The following is a 17,260-nucleotide window of genomic DNA, read 5'->3' as shown; positions in this document are numbered from 1 at the left end:
ATCCTTTCTTACCTAGTGGTGCATTTATTTCAACGAGCTACATCCCCAGGAGGGGCATTGCTGGGTGAAGGATGCGTATGTTTTCATTGACAATAGGATCCTCGGATCGCTTTCCCAAGGCTGTACCAGTTCACATTTTCAACGGCAGTGAGTGAGGGTTCCTTTTGCTCTGATTCCCCCACAGCAATTTACTTATCACAATTAAATTTCTTTTTCCGTCTGAAAGGTATAAAATAATATCTCAGTGTTACCTTCATCTGCATTCCTTAGCCTATGAGTGAGTTTGAGAAACTTTCATAACTTTATTGACCCGTTGGCTCTTCTTGTAAAGCAGGAAGATTGGCCTGGAAGTTTGACCTGTAATTTCTGGGTAACTGGCCTGTCACTTCACCTAGGTCTTTCTTCTCTGTGTGCTGCCTAAGGCCAGAGGCTGGACCAGATGCGAGTGAGCAGATGGTGCCTGTATTGGAGCAGATCAATGGGGAGGATCGGGGTAACTTTTACATGCCTGGACTGGGACTGGACATAGGGTGGGGGGAAAGAATCTGGCTCCAGTCCCTGGTTGGTCTGTGCACAAGAGCCAGCAGGTTTGATGCGTTATCATGCAGGACCCAGCAGTAGGGAGATGCTACTGAAGGTGAAGCTGGTACAGGTATCCGTTCCAGGTAATCAATCAGCTTGCAGTCGACTGGACTCCAGCCAGTTGCTTGGTGCAGGAGGAAAGGGGATGGGGTAAGGGGAATGGACTCAGGGTCCCAGGAGAGGAGTAGACATGCGCTAAGCAGGTATGTTCCCGTTACGGCAAGCAAGTCCCTTACAGGGCAGGGTGGCTGAGGAAGGAGCCTGCTCGCCTGGTCGCACAAACCACGTCAACAAGGAAGGAGCAGGAAAGACAGCAGAGATGCCCCATGGGGGTTCTGTCTGGATTTCCAGAAATCAAACCCAGGGAAGCTAAATAAATCCAGCTTGCACCAACTGGGGGGCCTGGGCTGCTAATGTGCTTCCTGTCCCTGGTGAGGATGGCACAGGCCCTTGGGCTTCTGTTCTCTGCTTGAGCCCCCCTGGGCAGGGGCTTATAGCTCTAGCTGTGCCAGAGTTGAGAGTACAAAGGCGATGGCAGACGCACGACTCACCAGAAACTTCCTTATGCACTAATGGTGAAGGCCAGCTCGAGGAAAGAGAACATCTCGTGCCAGCCCGGTTGAGTGACTAGCCATGTTTTGATAGCTAAAGTGAATTATCGACTAGCTTACATTTTCCTTCTAAATCATTTTTTTTGGGCAATCCCATTTCAGACCGGAAGGATGTCCTCATTAAAAGCAACTGTAGCGTATGAGACATTTCGTCTACATTTCCTGTTTTTCTTCCTTAAATTGTGGGTCTGCATTTCTCAACCAGTATTTGACATGAGGAGCAACTGGATTTTAGGCATTTCTACGTTTTTCTCGATCACTTTTATGTGCTTCTCTCATGAAGGCATCTATTAAAGAAAACAGAAGACCATTTGCCATCTCCATTCACTTTCACCTTGAACTCAGTATAAACTCCCCGTTACTGTTGCTTTTAACCCCAGTGCACGTCAGTGTGGACTCCACGGCCCCCTGGTAGGTCAGATTACCTGTTTTGAACAAAGTGAGGCAGCTGCCTTTCCGTCCCTTTTCTTTTTTTAACCTAAGCTAAAGATTTGGAGTTGCTTTTGGATAATCTCCACGTGTGCCTCCTTGCTATAGAGTCTTCTTTGTTGTGGTTGTTAATAGAGAGGATCTTCTATCTGCTGATGATACAGTTTTCTTCTTTGGCCATAACCTAGGAATGGCCTCAATAGACACTTATTTTAGTCATTGTCCGAAACCTAGTTCTAAAACTGGCATCGGCGGATGGGCTGCAAAATTTAATTGGTTAAATTCAATAACTGCATAGAGCTGGTCGCTTCCTTTAGTTACTCAGGGATGCACTTTGCAGAGTTCATCCTGGGGAATTCATTAGGAAGCTGTATTGTTCAAAGCCAGATGTCCCGCAGGAGCACGACTGAGATTGAAAAAACAAACAAACAAAACCCCCTGCTGTGCGACTAGAGAAACTACTAACTGGTAGTGCTTGCTTTGACGTTTTTCCAGGCCACCGTATTCCGTTCTGTACGGTGTAGAATGTTGAGGACTTGATCGCTCGTCTGCTCCTGTCCTGGAATGCATTCCAGGTCTGTATTTAATTTTTAGGAACAGCAGCGTGGCGTAACCCTGAGGTCTCTTGTTGGCTCCCGTGTGAGTTAGGGTCCCGGTAGAAGACAGAGGGCACATTTAAGGAGGGTGATCGAGGAGAGTTTGTGAAAGGACTCTCTGCAGAGGAGGGGCAGGGTCAGAAGCCGCCAGGGAGGGTGGAGTACCTGGCTCTCACAGAGGGGGAAGCTCTATGGCCCTAGGTCTGAAGGGGCCAGGGAGGGAGCAGTCACCGGAACTTCATGAGGGTTATGGGGTGGGGGTGTCTCCTGATGGCTGCTGTGGCCTCCTGTGGAGGAGCAGAGACACTGCCAAGCCAGAGTCCAGCAGGAAGGGAGCCGGAGAACGAGTACCCTCCTAGGATCCTGCGGTCTTCTGCTGGTGCCTTCTATTGGCCTAACATGGTGGGAAGCCGGAGGCAGAGAAGGCCAGCGGGTGCCTTCTTTAGAAGAGGCCAGCCTCCCAGGGCCCAGAGCAGGGTGGAGAAGGCTGGAGAGGGTTCTGCAGGGCTAAATGGAGACTTTCCAGCACAGCTCACCTTTGGGTGGAAGGAAAACGGACATCGAGGCAGGAGACAGAAGCCTGGTTGGACTCCTCCATTTTCACAAGTCACTGTCTGTGTCACTGGTGGTGCACCGACCTCCGAGCTGTAGGGAGCCCTCCTAATGAGCAACACAGACCACCTGCGGTCTAGGTCTTTGAGGCAGAACCTAACCTCTTCTTGCTTGTTCTCCAGCTGTTCAGATGCCTAGTTGGGAGGTAGATTAGTGGGAGATTTTTTGAAGCACATTCAAAATCTGGACCATATTGTCTTGCCCTCCCCCATAAAATGTTTTTACTGGGTCACATTTTTGTGTTGAGTTCTCGGCCACTATTGAGGCATGCTACAATAAAAAGTCTAATCCTATTGCTCTGCTCTGTGTGTGTGTGTGCGTCCTCTACTGTAGTTAAAATATATGCAGTAAATGATTTTCAGATGTGAGTGTTGGGGATCGTTTGTTTCCTTCCTCTGAGGAGCTAGTACGCTGTGTCTCTGTGGCCGTGAAATCTATGTAACTGATCTCTCTTCCCGCTGTAGCGTCTGGGAAGCTTAGATCCAAATTTTCAAGCCAACTAATTTGGCTCTTTGGGGTCCTAGGGTCTTTGTTTGTGTGTGTGTGTATTTCCTTCTCTCAACTTTTACATTTTATTCTAGCTTGAATTTTTTTCTGCATCCGATTTTTTATTTTCAGTTATTTTCCACTATTTTATAGTGAATATTTTATTCATTATTATAATAAATATTTTATAGTCACTGTTTTTATTTTGTAGTGAATAATATTATTTTGTCATTCTGATAAGCCACTTGAAATAATTTTTTATAAGGTAGAGTATTCTTACATGCTCCTGAATATGGGTAAGTTCAGTTAGTTAGTTACTGATCTGGAGGAAAGTGTTCTGGATGGAGGTTCTGAATCCTGGGACCTGCTGCACGATGGATGGACATGTGACTGCCCCTCAGGGAACTGCCATCCTGTACACTGGATTCCCTTAGGGCTCCATCGTCAGCACAGAGGTAATGGTCCTTAAGCGACACACACCCTCCTAGGAAGATAGCGTGGGATAGAAGGACGTCCTGCACTTTGTCTGCAAGAAGAACTGGGTGGGTGGTTGTGATCAGCTAATGAAGTATTTGGAAAAGTATTTTGAGGAGTTTACAATGTTTCATGTTTGTTCCTGCACTCATTTAACATTTACTGCAAGCACCGGGCCAAGGATACAAAGATGGGTAAACGTTCATTCATTCTTTCATTAGGTATTTATTAACCAACTGCTGTGTGCCTGGCCCTGATCCAGGTGCTGGGGATGCAGCTGAATGAGGAAAAACCTCATTTTTGCCCTCCTTGTTGGGTCTCCTTTACTACCCTCACAAAGCACTTCACTTCTGGGCTCCAAATGTGTGGGGTTTTTCCCCCATACCAGGCAATTCTCTGCCACACAAGCTGAGTGTCCTACAATTGAACTCAATTCTGACACTATCTACCTGGAGTTAGCGTCAGATCCCACAGGTTAAGGGCTCAGTCCCACAACAGTGCCCCGCACCACAGATGCCAATCGAGAGTAGTAAGTCCCCAGGTTACCAGCAACTTCTCTCCTACTCGGCTACAAATCGGAAGTTCCCACGACGCCCTCTTCAGGTGGGGTTAATATGCTAGAGTGGCTTGCAGAGCTCAGGGAAATACTTACTTACGTTTACCAGTTTATTAAAGCATATAATAAAGGAGACAGCTGAACAGCCAGATGGAGAGAGAGACGGGGCGAGGTCTGAGAGGGTCCTGAGCACAGGGGCTTCTGTCCCCGTGGAGCTGGGAGGCGTCAACCTCCCACTGCGGATGTGTTCACCACCCTGGGAGCTGTCTGAACCCTGTACTATTGGGGTTTTATAGAGGCTTCCTCACGGGGCAGGATCAATTACTAACTCATTTCCAGCCCCTCTCTCTTCTCTGGAGAATGGGGGGCGGGCGGGGCTGAAAATTCCCAGCTTCTAATCTTGATTTGGTTTTTCTGGAGACCAGCCGCCGTCCAGGAGCCCACCCAGAGTCACCCCATTACAACAGAAGATGCTGCTAGTGCTCTTAGCACTTAGGAATTTAGAAGGGTTTTAGGAGCCCTGTGTCAGGGATGGGGTCAAAGTCCAAATATTGGAACAAGAGATGCTCCAAGGATTGTTATCACTTAGGAGATGACATGGGTTCCTGTGCTAGAACGGAGGCAGAGACCAATATATGCATTTTCTATCGTCTCACAGCAGTGATGAACAGAACAGTGCCTCCTCTCCTACAGTGTTGCGTCCTGTCTTCCCGGGGCACTCACAACCTAATGGGTATGTGCCAGGACTCACTTTTGAGATCAAAGCTAGGTTTTAAAATTAGGGTTTATAGATGTAAGTTGCTATGTTAAAGATGCTTGTATTTGTAAAGAGATATACAGCTTTTTTCCCCATTCTCCCAACACTGTAGAATGGTATCTACAGGTCAGAGTCAAAGACTTGGTGATAATCCTGAGGATTGTGTCTGTACTTCCTGAAGAAGCTAGTGTGGGGCCAGCCTGGTGGCTTAGTGGTTAAGTTTGTGTGCTCCACTTCAGCGGCATGGGGTTTGCACGTTTGGATCCCAGGCGTGGACCTGGACACCACTCATCAAGCCATGCTGTGATTGTGTCCCACATACAAAATAGAGGAAGATTGGCACAGATGTTAGCTTGTGCCCAATCTTCCTCTTTTTGCTTGAGGAAGATTGGCCACAGATGTTAGCTCAAGGCCAATTTTCCTCACCAAAAAAAAGGAAAAAGAAGCTAGTATGTTGGACTTTTATTGTCTGAAGGATGCTGCAGGTGACGTGTCATGATAACATTCTTCAAGTCATGTAGAGCACATTAGAGCTGGAGAGAGAGTCAAGTAGTTCTCAGCTGGCTGCAGCAGTAGCAGCCTCCAGTTGATTTAGCAGATCCAGAGTGGGGGCTGTGCCCCCTTGTATTTTGACAACTTCCCTAAGAAATCTGAAATGCTTACCATCCCTGTACCATGTTCAGAAACGCTGATCCAACTGAATGCACTAATTTCGCACATGAGGAAACTGAGGCACAAGGGGGCAAAGAGATTGCCCAACATCACACAGTCAAGAGCAAAGTCAGGACCCAAACTCAAGTTCCTAACTCCCGTGCAATGCCCTTTCCACGAGCTCCGGCTGTTCACCTTTCGTGAACGTGCAGATGGTGGGGGTGGGGAGGTGGGGTGGTGACGTGCACTTGCTGAGAAGTGCTCCATCCTGCTTTCTGCCCTGCTCTGGAAAGCGTGCCAGCAGGGGCACAGCCTGTGCATTTTGGTTTTATTCTCACTGGCTGCTGTGGTTGCTGTTCTTCCGTTGAAGTATTTTAATTATTAAATTTTTAGTGCTTGGTTCTTAAGACTTCTCAAAGCAGATGGTGCTATTTAAAAAATCTTAATAAACAAAGTGTGTAAGTGTTCCCCTGGTGGGGGAGTCTCCCTGCAGGAGACCGTGACGGGGCTTTTGCTACCAGAAGAGTCTTAGCAGCTCATGGAGGTCTCCACAGAGGCTCAGCCTCCCCTTGCCCAACTCACTGATGGGTTTGTGCAGGTTTGGAGGAGATCGCTTTACAAGGAAGGGTCTGCCCGTGGGGTGCAGCCCTGGAGGCTGAGCTGAGTGCATTCGATCAGTTTCTTCTTAGTGGTGGATTCCGCTTTTGGTTTTGAGGACTTGAATGCTATCGAACACTAAAGTCCTGGTACAACTCCTTCTAGACTGAGAAAGGAATTCTAAAGCCGGAAGGATGGTCCTCTCCAGGCTGTTGTTGGACCCCCGCAAATATTTGCATAGTCGTTTTCATCTGACTTGCATATGATTTACATATACCTCCTGAGACCAGTCTCTTCCAGGCAGTTTGCGGGTTGAAATTTCATTCCTTCTCTTTAGAGTTGCCCTTTCCTGAATCCTCTCATCTGCTGTCATGTGGAGTTCTTACTCCACTCCTGTCATTGAGTCCAGGGACCGTGTCCTGTCTTCTATCTGTAGCTCCAAGCGCGGTGCCTGACATAGCAGGTGCTCATTAATATTCGGTGAACTCTGATGCCCTGAGTTGACTCAGCACAGCCCCAGATACTGGTGTTGGAGGATGGGAAAGGACCAGTTAGAGTTCTAGAATTTCATGAAGGAAATAGAAAATAACGTAAGAGTCTATCTGTGTGTCTTAGGGGCAAGAAAGGACTTCTTAAACAAAACTTGAAAAAGTACATCATGTAAGGCAGAAATGGATTGATTTCCATTCAATGAAGGATGCCTCAGAGAGAGTGAATTGACAGGTGACAGAGGAGAGAAGGGATTCAATATGCCTAACACGGAAAGAGGAGTCACATCTACGACAGACCAGCAACAAGTCAAATCAAAAAGAAGAAAGGTGGCAATCCCATAGGAAAATGGGTGGAGCATCTAAGCAGGCGATTTACAGCAAAGGAAACCCAAAAGGCTAACCCTTATATGAAGAGAGGCTCTAACTGGAGAAATGCAAGTTAAAGCAACAAAAAGAGCACTTCAAACATGTTATACTGCAAACCCTCGAAAGCTGGATGCTGCCATGTGTTGGCGGGGATGTGGCGTGCACAGCCTCGGCCGTCGGATACTGCCACATGTTGGCGGGGATGTGGCGTGCACATCCTTGGCCGTCGGATGCTGCCACGTGTTGGTGGGGATGTGGCGTGCACAACCTCGGCTGTTGGATGCTGCCACGTGTTGGTGGGGATGTGGGATGCACAGCCTCGGCTGTTGGATGCTGCCACGTGTTGGTGGGGATGTGGGATGCAGAGCCTCAGCTGTCGGATGCTGCCACGTGTTGGTGGGGATGTGGGATGCACAGCCTTGGCTGTGCTGGCGGAATGGAGCCACTTTGGAGGACAGCTGGGGAGGACTTAGTTCAACCAAAGAAACCGTAAGTGCATGGCCCAGCAGTTCCACTCCTAGTTATAAATCCCCCAAAATTGCTACACTAGTCCCTAAAGGGACATGTGTGGGTTTTGTGGTATTATTTGAGGTGCAGAGGTGGGACCAGTCTGGGTCTCACTGGGAGTGTGGATAGGCAAGCTGTAGTGGCTACACCCACGGAGCCCCTTACTACGCTGCTGAGTGCAGAAGGCAAGGAAGAGAGTGAGATACGAACTACGTAAATTAAAAATAAGTGTGCACAAACATATACATGTTTTGTAAGAACCCAACAAAGAGAAAGATACATGTTAAACAGAATCACCAAAAATCCACCTTGGATGGAGGGAAAGGACTAATGGGATAGAAGGAAATGAATGAATGAATAAATGCAACAGGAGAGGGCCTTGCTCAGATCAGTGATGATCATGTGTCCTGAACCAAGGCGTATGGTTAATTCACCCTCTGCCCTGAGGATCTCAAAACAAACAAAACGCAACCAGCCACCACCAGCTTTTAAAAACTTCCCTTCTGGCTCAGAGCTGGGAGTCCTACCGTCCTTTATACACATTCTACCTTCAATTTGATTAAATAATTTACATTCGTGTTCAGAACCATCCACGCCTTGCTTAATAGGCTGCTACTCCCAGAGGCTGTTGCTTTTTCAGAGTTAACACAAGAGAATGAATAAAGGTTGGTGTTAAAGAAAAAGTGATTCTGACACTTGTTCAAGTGGTAAGGAAGATTTTATTCAAGACTATTGCAAAAGGGGAGAGAGCTCCGGCTCGATTCCGAATACAGCAAGGACAAGTGGGGATTTAGAGCCAAGAGCAGGGTGAAGGGGTGGCAGGTGGAAAATACTAAGAGGAGACACCAAGTGGGGGGGATTCTTACTAAACTGACTTAACAGGGTTCTTACTGAAGGCAGACTAGGGGGATCAGGTATCAAGGTGGGGATTCTCTCTAAGCTGACTTAGCAAGATTCTCGCTAAAACTAGACTCTGCGAGGATGGACATAGGAGCCCAGGGGGGAAGCCTAGTTGAGAAGAGGGCTCAGAAGAGCCTGGTTGGTGACGGAGAGAGTCTCTGTCACTGGTAGATGCCTGCGCCTCGTCTGCCTTGCTTTCGGTAGTAGCTCCAGTGCCCACCACAGTGCTGGCAAACGGTCGATGCTCTGTAAGAATTTTTAGGAATGAATAATGATAGGTCTTCCTGGAAGATAGTTTGGGATGTGGGCGCCCCCCGATGCACATCGCACTGACTCATGGGCGTGCATTCCCCAGGAGCGTGGGCCCTGCAGGCTCGGCAGTCGGAGCAGGCACTTGTTTACTCAAAGGAGCAGAGGACATTGGAACCATGAGGAGCAATTCCACGAGCCATGTGGGAGGCTGAAGGCCAAGGCCCCAAAGGTGTCTGGAGGGTCACCAGACTGAGCTAGAAATTGCTCCTGAAGTCTCCTGTTTGAGAACCAAGGCTGCTGGAGCAAGCCCAAGCTGCGGGGGAGGGGGGGAACCCTGTGGCTAGGAACAGTAACTTAGAGCGAGCAGGCTCTGTGGTTCCCGGCTGCTTGACGTGGTGGGCCGTGGTGCTGGGCGGGCTGGCTGCCTTGGGGCAAGGTGGAGCAGGGGTCTGTGGCCTGACTTAGTGGGAAGGTCCCCCAGTGCTGCAGGCTGCCACACTCTTCCCACCCCTCCCTCTCTGTATGCTTTCTTCGCAGTCGCTGCCTCACCCACCCCAAGTCAGCAGAACCAGAACGTGATCCCTTCCGTTGGCCTCTCCTCTCTGGATTGTACCCTGATGGGGATGGCTGCTGGCTGGAGCTGGGGCCTATCCTGCTGAGTGCCAACGGGAGCAAGTCAGCTGGGTCTGTCCTGTCTCCTGCGCTCTTGGCTTCCGTCCCAGAAGTGCATGGCTCTGGGACGTCTTTGTTTTCTGTTAACTAGATGGGGACCAGGGAAGCAATGTCACAACCAGCTGTGTCTGCAAATTCTGGTGCAGACAATGGCAGCTAAGCTGTGTGCTGTGTTTCCCAATTTGTACTCATCATTCAGGTCTAGGGACCGGTCTGGGGACAGCAGATGCCTCCTTTCTCATCTCCGCTGCTGACCCCAGCCTCCTTCCCCACATCCGGGGCTCTGCCTCCCACCTGGGACAGGATGGGCTCTGCTGCTTTCTCACCCACCCGTGTCCTCAGAATGGCATTGCCCTTGGCTCCTACCCACATCCTGCTGCCCCACTTTTTCCCTGAAGTGCCTGGATCTCCTGGACTCAGACTCTGATGCTAATGATCGTGCTCAAGACCAGGGAGGGAGGAGAGTCATAAGACCAGAGAGGTGGGCCCGACATCTGCATGATATGGTAATAACTACAGTCATTAAGTAACAATTAATATTTATTGTTATTATGTGCTAGGCACTGGCCCAGTGTTTTATGTACGTTGTTTGATTTAATCCTCACAGCAACAAGATGAGGTAGGAACCACTACTGTCCCCTCTTTATTTTGGAGGACGCTGAGCTTAGGTTAAAGAATTTGCCTGCACCCACACAAATAAATGTGGTGGAATTTGGATTTGAACTGAGACATTCTGACTCACAGGCATATGCTTAACCATTAGGGGATGTTGCAACTTTTATATAATGGTGGTTTCCGCCTCCTCATGCAGTGTCCTCTTTATTTCTCTCTCCTCTAACACTTTTGTTGATATCACCTCATTTCACACTGCAGCAGCCAGTTGAGGTCAGCTGGTGGTTGTTATCCCCATTGTATAGCTAAGGAAATCACAGCCTGGAGGAGTGAAGCGACACGCTCGCCTCCTGCAGGGGCCAAGGGGCTCTTGACCCTTAAGTCTCTGCTTTGGAATTGGCCCAGCCCCACCCTCTTGTGAGGCTGGATCACACACTTTTTCCAAGTTATTCTAAGGCAGCTTCCTTCCTAAGAGAAGCTCAGTGACAGATGCCAAGATTCACCATGGTTTCTCACATGAGAATAGGACCCATGGGGACCATCACTCTGTCATGCTCCTCTAACCAAGCCCCACTGGCCAGGACCCAGCACTGCCCAGAGCCTGTGATAGTCCCTGGTATTAGGGGGTTGTGATGGTTAATATTACGTGTCAACTTGGCTGGGCCATGGTGCCCAGATATGTGGTCAAACGTTATTCTGGATGTTTTTCTGAAGGTGTTTTTGGATGAGATGAACATTTAAATCAGTGGACTTGAGGAAAGCAGATTGCTCTCCATAATGTGGGTGGGCCTCATCTAGTCAGTTGACGGTCTAGATAGATCAAAAGATTGACCTCTCCATGGGCCGGCCCCGTGGCGGAGTGGTTAAGTTCGCACACTCTGCTTCGGCGGCCCAGGGCTTTGCCAGTTCGAATCCTGGGCACAGACATGGCACCGCTCATCAGGCCCTGCTGAGGCAGCATCCCACATGCCACAACTAGGAGGACTCCCAACTAAAAATACACAACTTTGTACCCCGGGACTTTGGGAGAAAAATAAAAAATAAAATGTTAAAAAAAAAAGATTGACCTCTCCAGAGCGAGAGGGAATTCTGCAGCAGACAGCCTTTGGACTTGTATGGCAACGTCAGCTCTTCCTGTGTCTCCAGCCTGCCAGCCACCTTCAGATTTTGGACTTCTTAGCCTCCATAATTGCATGAACCAATTCCTTAAAATAAATCTCTTTCTACTTGTACACATCCTATTGGTTTGGTTTCTCTGGAGAACCCTGACTAATACAGAGGTGGAATGGGGTGAGTTTAGGGCTTGGAGTCCCTTTCCTGGTTCAGAGTTTATTCTCCTTTTCTAAGCTCTTGGCCATCTAGGGCTAAGCAGACAATTTATTTGATTGGCAGCCTGTTGAAGGCAGGGCTCTGGATGCTGAGCCTGCTGTTTCATGCTCGGTGTGGCACCCCATGCTGATGGGTGCTTTAATAACACTCCTTACACCCCCTCCCCACGGAAAGGTGAGCCTTGGTGGCCTGCTGGAGAAGCACAAGGAGGAGAAGCAGGTTTCAGCTCTGCCTTCTGCTGGGCGCCCCTGGACATCCCAGTGACCTCTCATTCTCCTTGAAGCTTCATTCGGAAAGTGGGTGTCACGCCTACTTGGGATGTTACCTAAAATGAACGTAAAAAATAAGACATGTGAAAATACTTTGGAAAGTTTAAACCACGCTGTGACACTGGGCATTGCACTTGTTAGAGAAAGGGGTGAGTGGTGGGGTGAGTGTCAGAGACTGAATGGTTTCACGAACCACGTGGCGCCAGGGGCTGAGCAAGGGCCGGAAGGAGGAGTTGGTCCCATGAATGTGGAGCCGATGCTGCTTTCTTCTTGGGGCCTCAGAAGCGCCTTCGCAAACGCTTGCCTGGAGCAGTTTAGAATCAGTGAACAGAGAGGTGGAACTCACGGCTGCACCAGTGTCAGGCGAAACCAGGACTAAGCATGAGCCGGATGTGTGTTACAGTCAATAAAATCTTTCCCATCCGTCGTCTTTCTCCCGTCTGGCGGAGCTCCTGACCCTCAGAAAGGGCCCCAAGGCTTGGGCTGCGGTTTGAAGGAGGTGCTCTTGTTGGGACAAGACGTGGAGAAGTAAAACACCGACTTCTTTCTAAATTATTAGTGCATTCTGAGCATGGCTTTGGGGGAGTTACAGGAAGAGTTGGGGTGAGTATAAAAGCCTGCTTCCCTGGCGAGGTGTGTATTTTGCGTTAGAAATGCTTCTGTTTCTTCTTTCACACTAACATTCGTTGGTGGCATCAAAAGCCATTGTTTCCTGATAACATCTCAGGTCACACAGGGAACAGTTCGGCTATTTTGCAAATCGAGTGTTTCAGTTTCCCTGGGCTGCCTTACAAATTACCACACACAGTAGGAATTTATTCCCTCACGGTTCTGGAGGCCAGAAGTCTGGAGTCAAGGTGACAGCAGGGCCCTGCTCCCTCGGAAAGTTCTGGGGAGGATCCTTCCTTGCATCTTCCCAGCTTCTGGTGGCTCCCGACATTCCTTGGTGCTCCTTGGTTTGTAGCTGCATCACTTCCATCTCTGTGTGTCCTTTTCTGTTTCTTATAAGGGCACTGTCCCTGGATTTAGGGCCTGTAATCTAGTATGACCTCATTTCAGCTGATTACATCTGCAGAGACCCTGTTTCTAAATAAGGTCATGTTCTCAGGTTCCAGGTGGACCTGACTCTTGGGGGAACATTATTCAACTCACAGTGTGGAGAAATCGAGAAAGGTCGGCCCAGGTGGCCCTGCTGCAGATAGGAGTCTGGACGAAGCCCTGGTGGGGGTAGGGGGAGTTGTCCCTGGTGATAGATGGGTTGGTAGGCAGAAATTCTTGGGGGCTCAGTCCATGTGCCCTCTTCTTAGAAAACTGGACAGTCTTTCTCAGTGCCCAGTTGCTCTCTGGGGTGGGTTACCCCAAATTCGTCCTCTGGCTTCCTGGAACTGACTTGCCAGCGTACATGATCTCTTTCCATATTGCCTTGAGCACTGACTTCTCATTTGGTGAATTAGCGGCCTCGCAGACAGGACCTGAGAATTGTCAGCCCACCACCTATTCCTCAGTATGCGCACACGATGCTGGCTCCACACTTACTGGCCTGTTTCATCACTGTCCCCTTGGTCCTGTACACCAGAAGTAGCAGACACGCTCACTTCTTGAGTCGCCTAAAGGCCACATCATCAGTGGAATACGTGGGCTAAACGATGTCTCGCCCACAGGTCTACTGTGCAGAGCTGCACTTGGGAGAGTCCCACATGGGGGCTGGTCCTTGCTCTCTACCTCGTCTCCTCCCACTATCTCTCTCCATCCCTGGGCTTCAGCTGCTGTGGCCTTTTGGTGCCTCACCCCTGCCGAGCACATTCCCCTCTTAGGGGCTCTGCAGCATAACTTCCTTCTGGAACTTTCCATGTCCCGCTCCTAGACATTCAGCTCTCTCAGCTGAAACGGCACCTGCTCAGAGAAGCCTGCCTTGACCGCCATTGTGTGTCTCCGTATCACTCTGTTGTGTTTTCTTCACGCAGCCCGCCATTTCCAGATATTGGTCTTGTTCATTTGTTGATTCTCTACCCCACCCCTGTCCCGATGATCACCTCTGTGAGGACAGGGACCTTCTCTTTTTGCTCGCTGCTGCGTTCCAGGGCCCAGAACAGGGCCAGGTACGTTGCGGGTGCCTTGTCGATTTTTGGGCATCTTTAGTAACTCAACTCTTTCTTTTTACCCTTTCATATCACTGGAGGCACCACACCGTGCTGGATGGAGCACTGGCTGGTTCAGGATTCAGCACCGGGTCCCATGCGGCTGTCACTCACTCATCGTGCCCCGTAGAGTATGTCACTTGACGCTCTGCCCGGGGCTCAGTTTCCCAGACTGTGCACCAGGGGACACTGCTATGCACTGCACAGAGTTCTTGTGCAGGTCAGATACTGCAATAAGAGAATGCAACACACGTGCAAGATCATGAGGGCTCCACCAGCTCGGATCTTTCAGAGACCAGAGGACCCTGTGGAGCGAACACAGGAGAGAATGTTCCAGAGAAAAGAGGCTTCTCCTAATGCTGAACTCTCTGACGGGGCAGCCCAGGGGACTTGTTAGCTAATGGAGGTTGGGATCTCAATGATTTCTTACGCTTCCTGGAAGCTGTTTGCCATAGAACAGCACAATTATTTTTAGCAAAATCACTGTTTCAGACAAGCAAGGTAACTTTTAATCTCTTGACTATACATGCTGTGGGCCTAAAGAAGGAAGGCTTCTTGAGAGGTTTTTTTTGGAGGATTTTTGTAATTCCTTGCTTCTTGAGGGGGGTCCAGGTGTTCCCCGACCCTGGTGTTGAGGCCTGATGGGGTCAAGGTTGTCTAGACTTAGGGCAGACTCAGCATGGGAGGCCGCTAGGCTCTGGTGAGTCCTCTCAGAGGGGGCTTCATTTGGACAGTGAATCTTCTGCACCAAAAAAAAGAAAAAAAAGAAAAAATCAATAAGAAAACAAACAGCTAAGTTAAAAAAAAAAAAAAAAAGATGGGTAAATGATTTGAACACACGCTTCACCAAAGAAGATATTCAGATGACAATTAAGCCCATGAGAAGATGTTCCACATCGTTAGTCACTGGAGAAATACAAGTTAAAACAGGGAATTTTACCATATGTAAATTTAAAGATAAATTTTAAAAACATGTGTGGGACTTGAAGGGATTTTAAAGTTCACCTTGTACTGTCAGGCTGGGCTCCACGGCTGGAGGCTCAGAGAAGCTGGTCTGTGCATACGGCTGAATTAAACTGGCCGTCCTTTGATCCTGGCATTGTTGTTATGCTTGCCACCCTCCCGGTCCATCCCTGATGCTCATGGCTCGGCTCCAGGTAGCAGCCTGCGGCCCCCAAAGGGTTGTGCCCTGCTGTGCTGCCTGTGTCTTCTGTTCTCAGACGCGGGTCAGGGGGCTGTGACTGGGAAACTAGGAATTGGTGCTCAGAAGAGGGTAACCTAAACCTCACCCCTTCCGGAAAGCTTTGCTTTCCTTCCACAGGGGCAGTTGCTCGTCCTATATGTCCTTGAAATCCTTCCTTCCTTCTCTCCGCCTGGGAGGCAGGATAACGTAACGGTAACTGCACAGGTTTTAGCGTCAGAGAGCCCTCGGTGAGAATCCTGGCACCGGAGCAGTGATCTTGGGCACGCACTGCAGCCGCTTTTGGTCTCAGTTCCTTCATCTCTAAAGTGAGGACAATAATAGTGCCTACCTCACGGGGTGGCCGAAGGATTCAACAGTAAAAAGCGTGTACAGCATGCGGCCCAGTGCCTGACGGAGCGAAGCACGCAGTAACTGGTGGCTCTTATTATAATCATCTTGGCCACAGCATTTACCACGTTGTAATGCAGCGATTATTACGTGCTTGTCTCTCCTCTCGGCCGGAACCTGATGAGGACTGGAGCTGTGTCTTGTGGATTTTTGTATGTCCAGGGGCTAGCCCTGTGCCTGTGTGTAAGAGATGCTCACTGAACGTCAAGTCCGTGGATGGGTTAACTAGTGGGTAGTTACTGGGATGGGATGCTGAAAGCTTTTATCCCTGTCGTGTCCATTGCCGTCGCCATCATCAGAAAGCCCTGGGAAGTAGCTGTTACCTCATGGAGCTGAAAGGGAAGCCACGCCTCGGAGCCTTCCTTCCTTCACGGCTTCCTCCCGGTCAGGAGGCTGCCTGCCCTCCGACTCGCTCGGCAGCTTGGAATCCCCAGGGGCTCCTGTCTTCTTCCTTCCAGCACCAGCTGCCTTTGTTCCCTTCAGTCCAGACTCGCCTCCCAGCACTTATCCAGGGCCGTGGGCACAGGTCAGTGCTGGGGATGGGCCTGTACCGGTGTGTCTCCAGTCACAGCCATAATGTGGGGGCTTGACTGGGTCAAAAGATGGTGAATTGTCTTCACAACTGGATAAATAATAGGCCCAAAGATTGCTGACGCCGGCCTCGTGGGAGCTAGGAATAGCGAGCTTCGGGCTCTGCTGTTGGTCCAGCTCAGTTTACATTTATATCAGGGTGAATGTGGATGTGGATATTGAGGACCTTATGTGCGTTAGGATTTGTAGTTGGGAGATAGATTATGTCTCAATAGATTGGCCTGATGGACCAAACTGAATAGGGAGGAAGTGAAAGGAACAAAGGTCAGTTCCTGCTCTCTGGTCCACCAAATCCAACAACGTGTATGCAGAATGAGGTGGACTGAGTTTAACTGAAGCACATGAAACAGACACAGGGCTTTTAGGCAACGCAAGGTCAGTATGAGGCCAGGGATGTGATGTGGCCACAGAAAAGCTAATGAAATCAGGTTGCGTTAACAGAGGCACAGGCTACAGAAGAGAGGAGGTGAGTGTACTTTTGTCTGTGTGCCAGCTGACCTGACCTTGAATATGGTGTTTAGCTCTGACAGTCACATTTTAGTACAGACATTTACAACCTGTAAGGTCAATGGAGGGCAATCGGGATAACGAAGCACCTTAGCGCTGGTTTATGTAAATAACAGTCGGAGAGATTAGCTTGAGGAAGAAAGATTTGCTGGGGTCATGATAGCAGAAAGTACTTAAAGGGGTTCCTTGTGCTTTGAAGAGTGATTTGCTCCATCTTATGTGCCTCTGAAGCAGTGCTGTACAATAGGACTGTCTGCGAGGATGAGAATGTTTTGTATCTGAGCTATTTACTAGCTACTAGACAGGTGTGGTTTTCTGAGCAATTCATATGTGGCTACGAACTGAATTTTTAACTTAATTTTAACTAATTAAAATTGAAATAGCCAAATGTGGCCCCTGTATTAGTCAGTGCAGCTCTAGAGGGCAAATAAAAAAAATAGACCAGAGGTTGGCAGCTTTTTTGTGTAAAGTGTAAGAAAGTAACTGTTTTGGGCTTTGCAGACCATATGGGGTCTGTTGCAACTACTCCACTCTGCGGCAGGGTGAAAGTATACATAACATATAAACGAATTAATGTGTGTGTTCCAATAAAGGTTTATTTATGGAAACAAATTTGATTATAATTTTTACAGGTCACACAATATTATTTTTCTTTTGATTTTTTCAACTATTTTAAAAGTGTGA

The 17,260-nt window shown here is 48.9% G+C and overlaps 1 protein-coding gene across 4 annotated transcripts in view; it reads left to right on the top strand.

Annotated features, from left to right (window-relative positions):
- CNIH3 (cornichon family AMPA receptor auxiliary protein 3) overlaps window positions 1-17,260 on the top strand; it is a 110,031-nt gene that overhangs the window by 29,803 nt on the left and 62,968 nt on the right. Inside the window, exon 1 of one of the 4 annotated variants that reach the window (XM_070256016.1) lies at window positions 15,960-16,535. The exons of 2 other annotated variants lie outside the window; for them this stretch is intronic. In XM_070256016.1, the coding sequence (XP_070112117.1) occupies window positions 16,488-16,535 (48 nt within the window). In that variant the 5' untranslated portion in view covers window positions 15,960-16,487. Of the gene's footprint in view, window positions 1-15,959; window positions 16,536-17,260 lie in introns of those variants that run through there. One more of the 4 variants, XM_070256017.1, reaches the window with a different exon arrangement.

This window comes from Equus caballus, chromosome 30, assembly GCF_041296265.1.
Source record: "Equus caballus isolate H_3958 breed thoroughbred chromosome 30, TB-T2T, whole genome shotgun sequence".
Classification (NCBI taxonomy): Eukaryota; Metazoa; Chordata; class Mammalia; order Perissodactyla; family Equidae; genus Equus; species Equus caballus.
The sequence above is the reverse complement of the archived record's forward strand: the minus strand, read 5'-3'. Positions and strand labels throughout refer to the sequence as shown.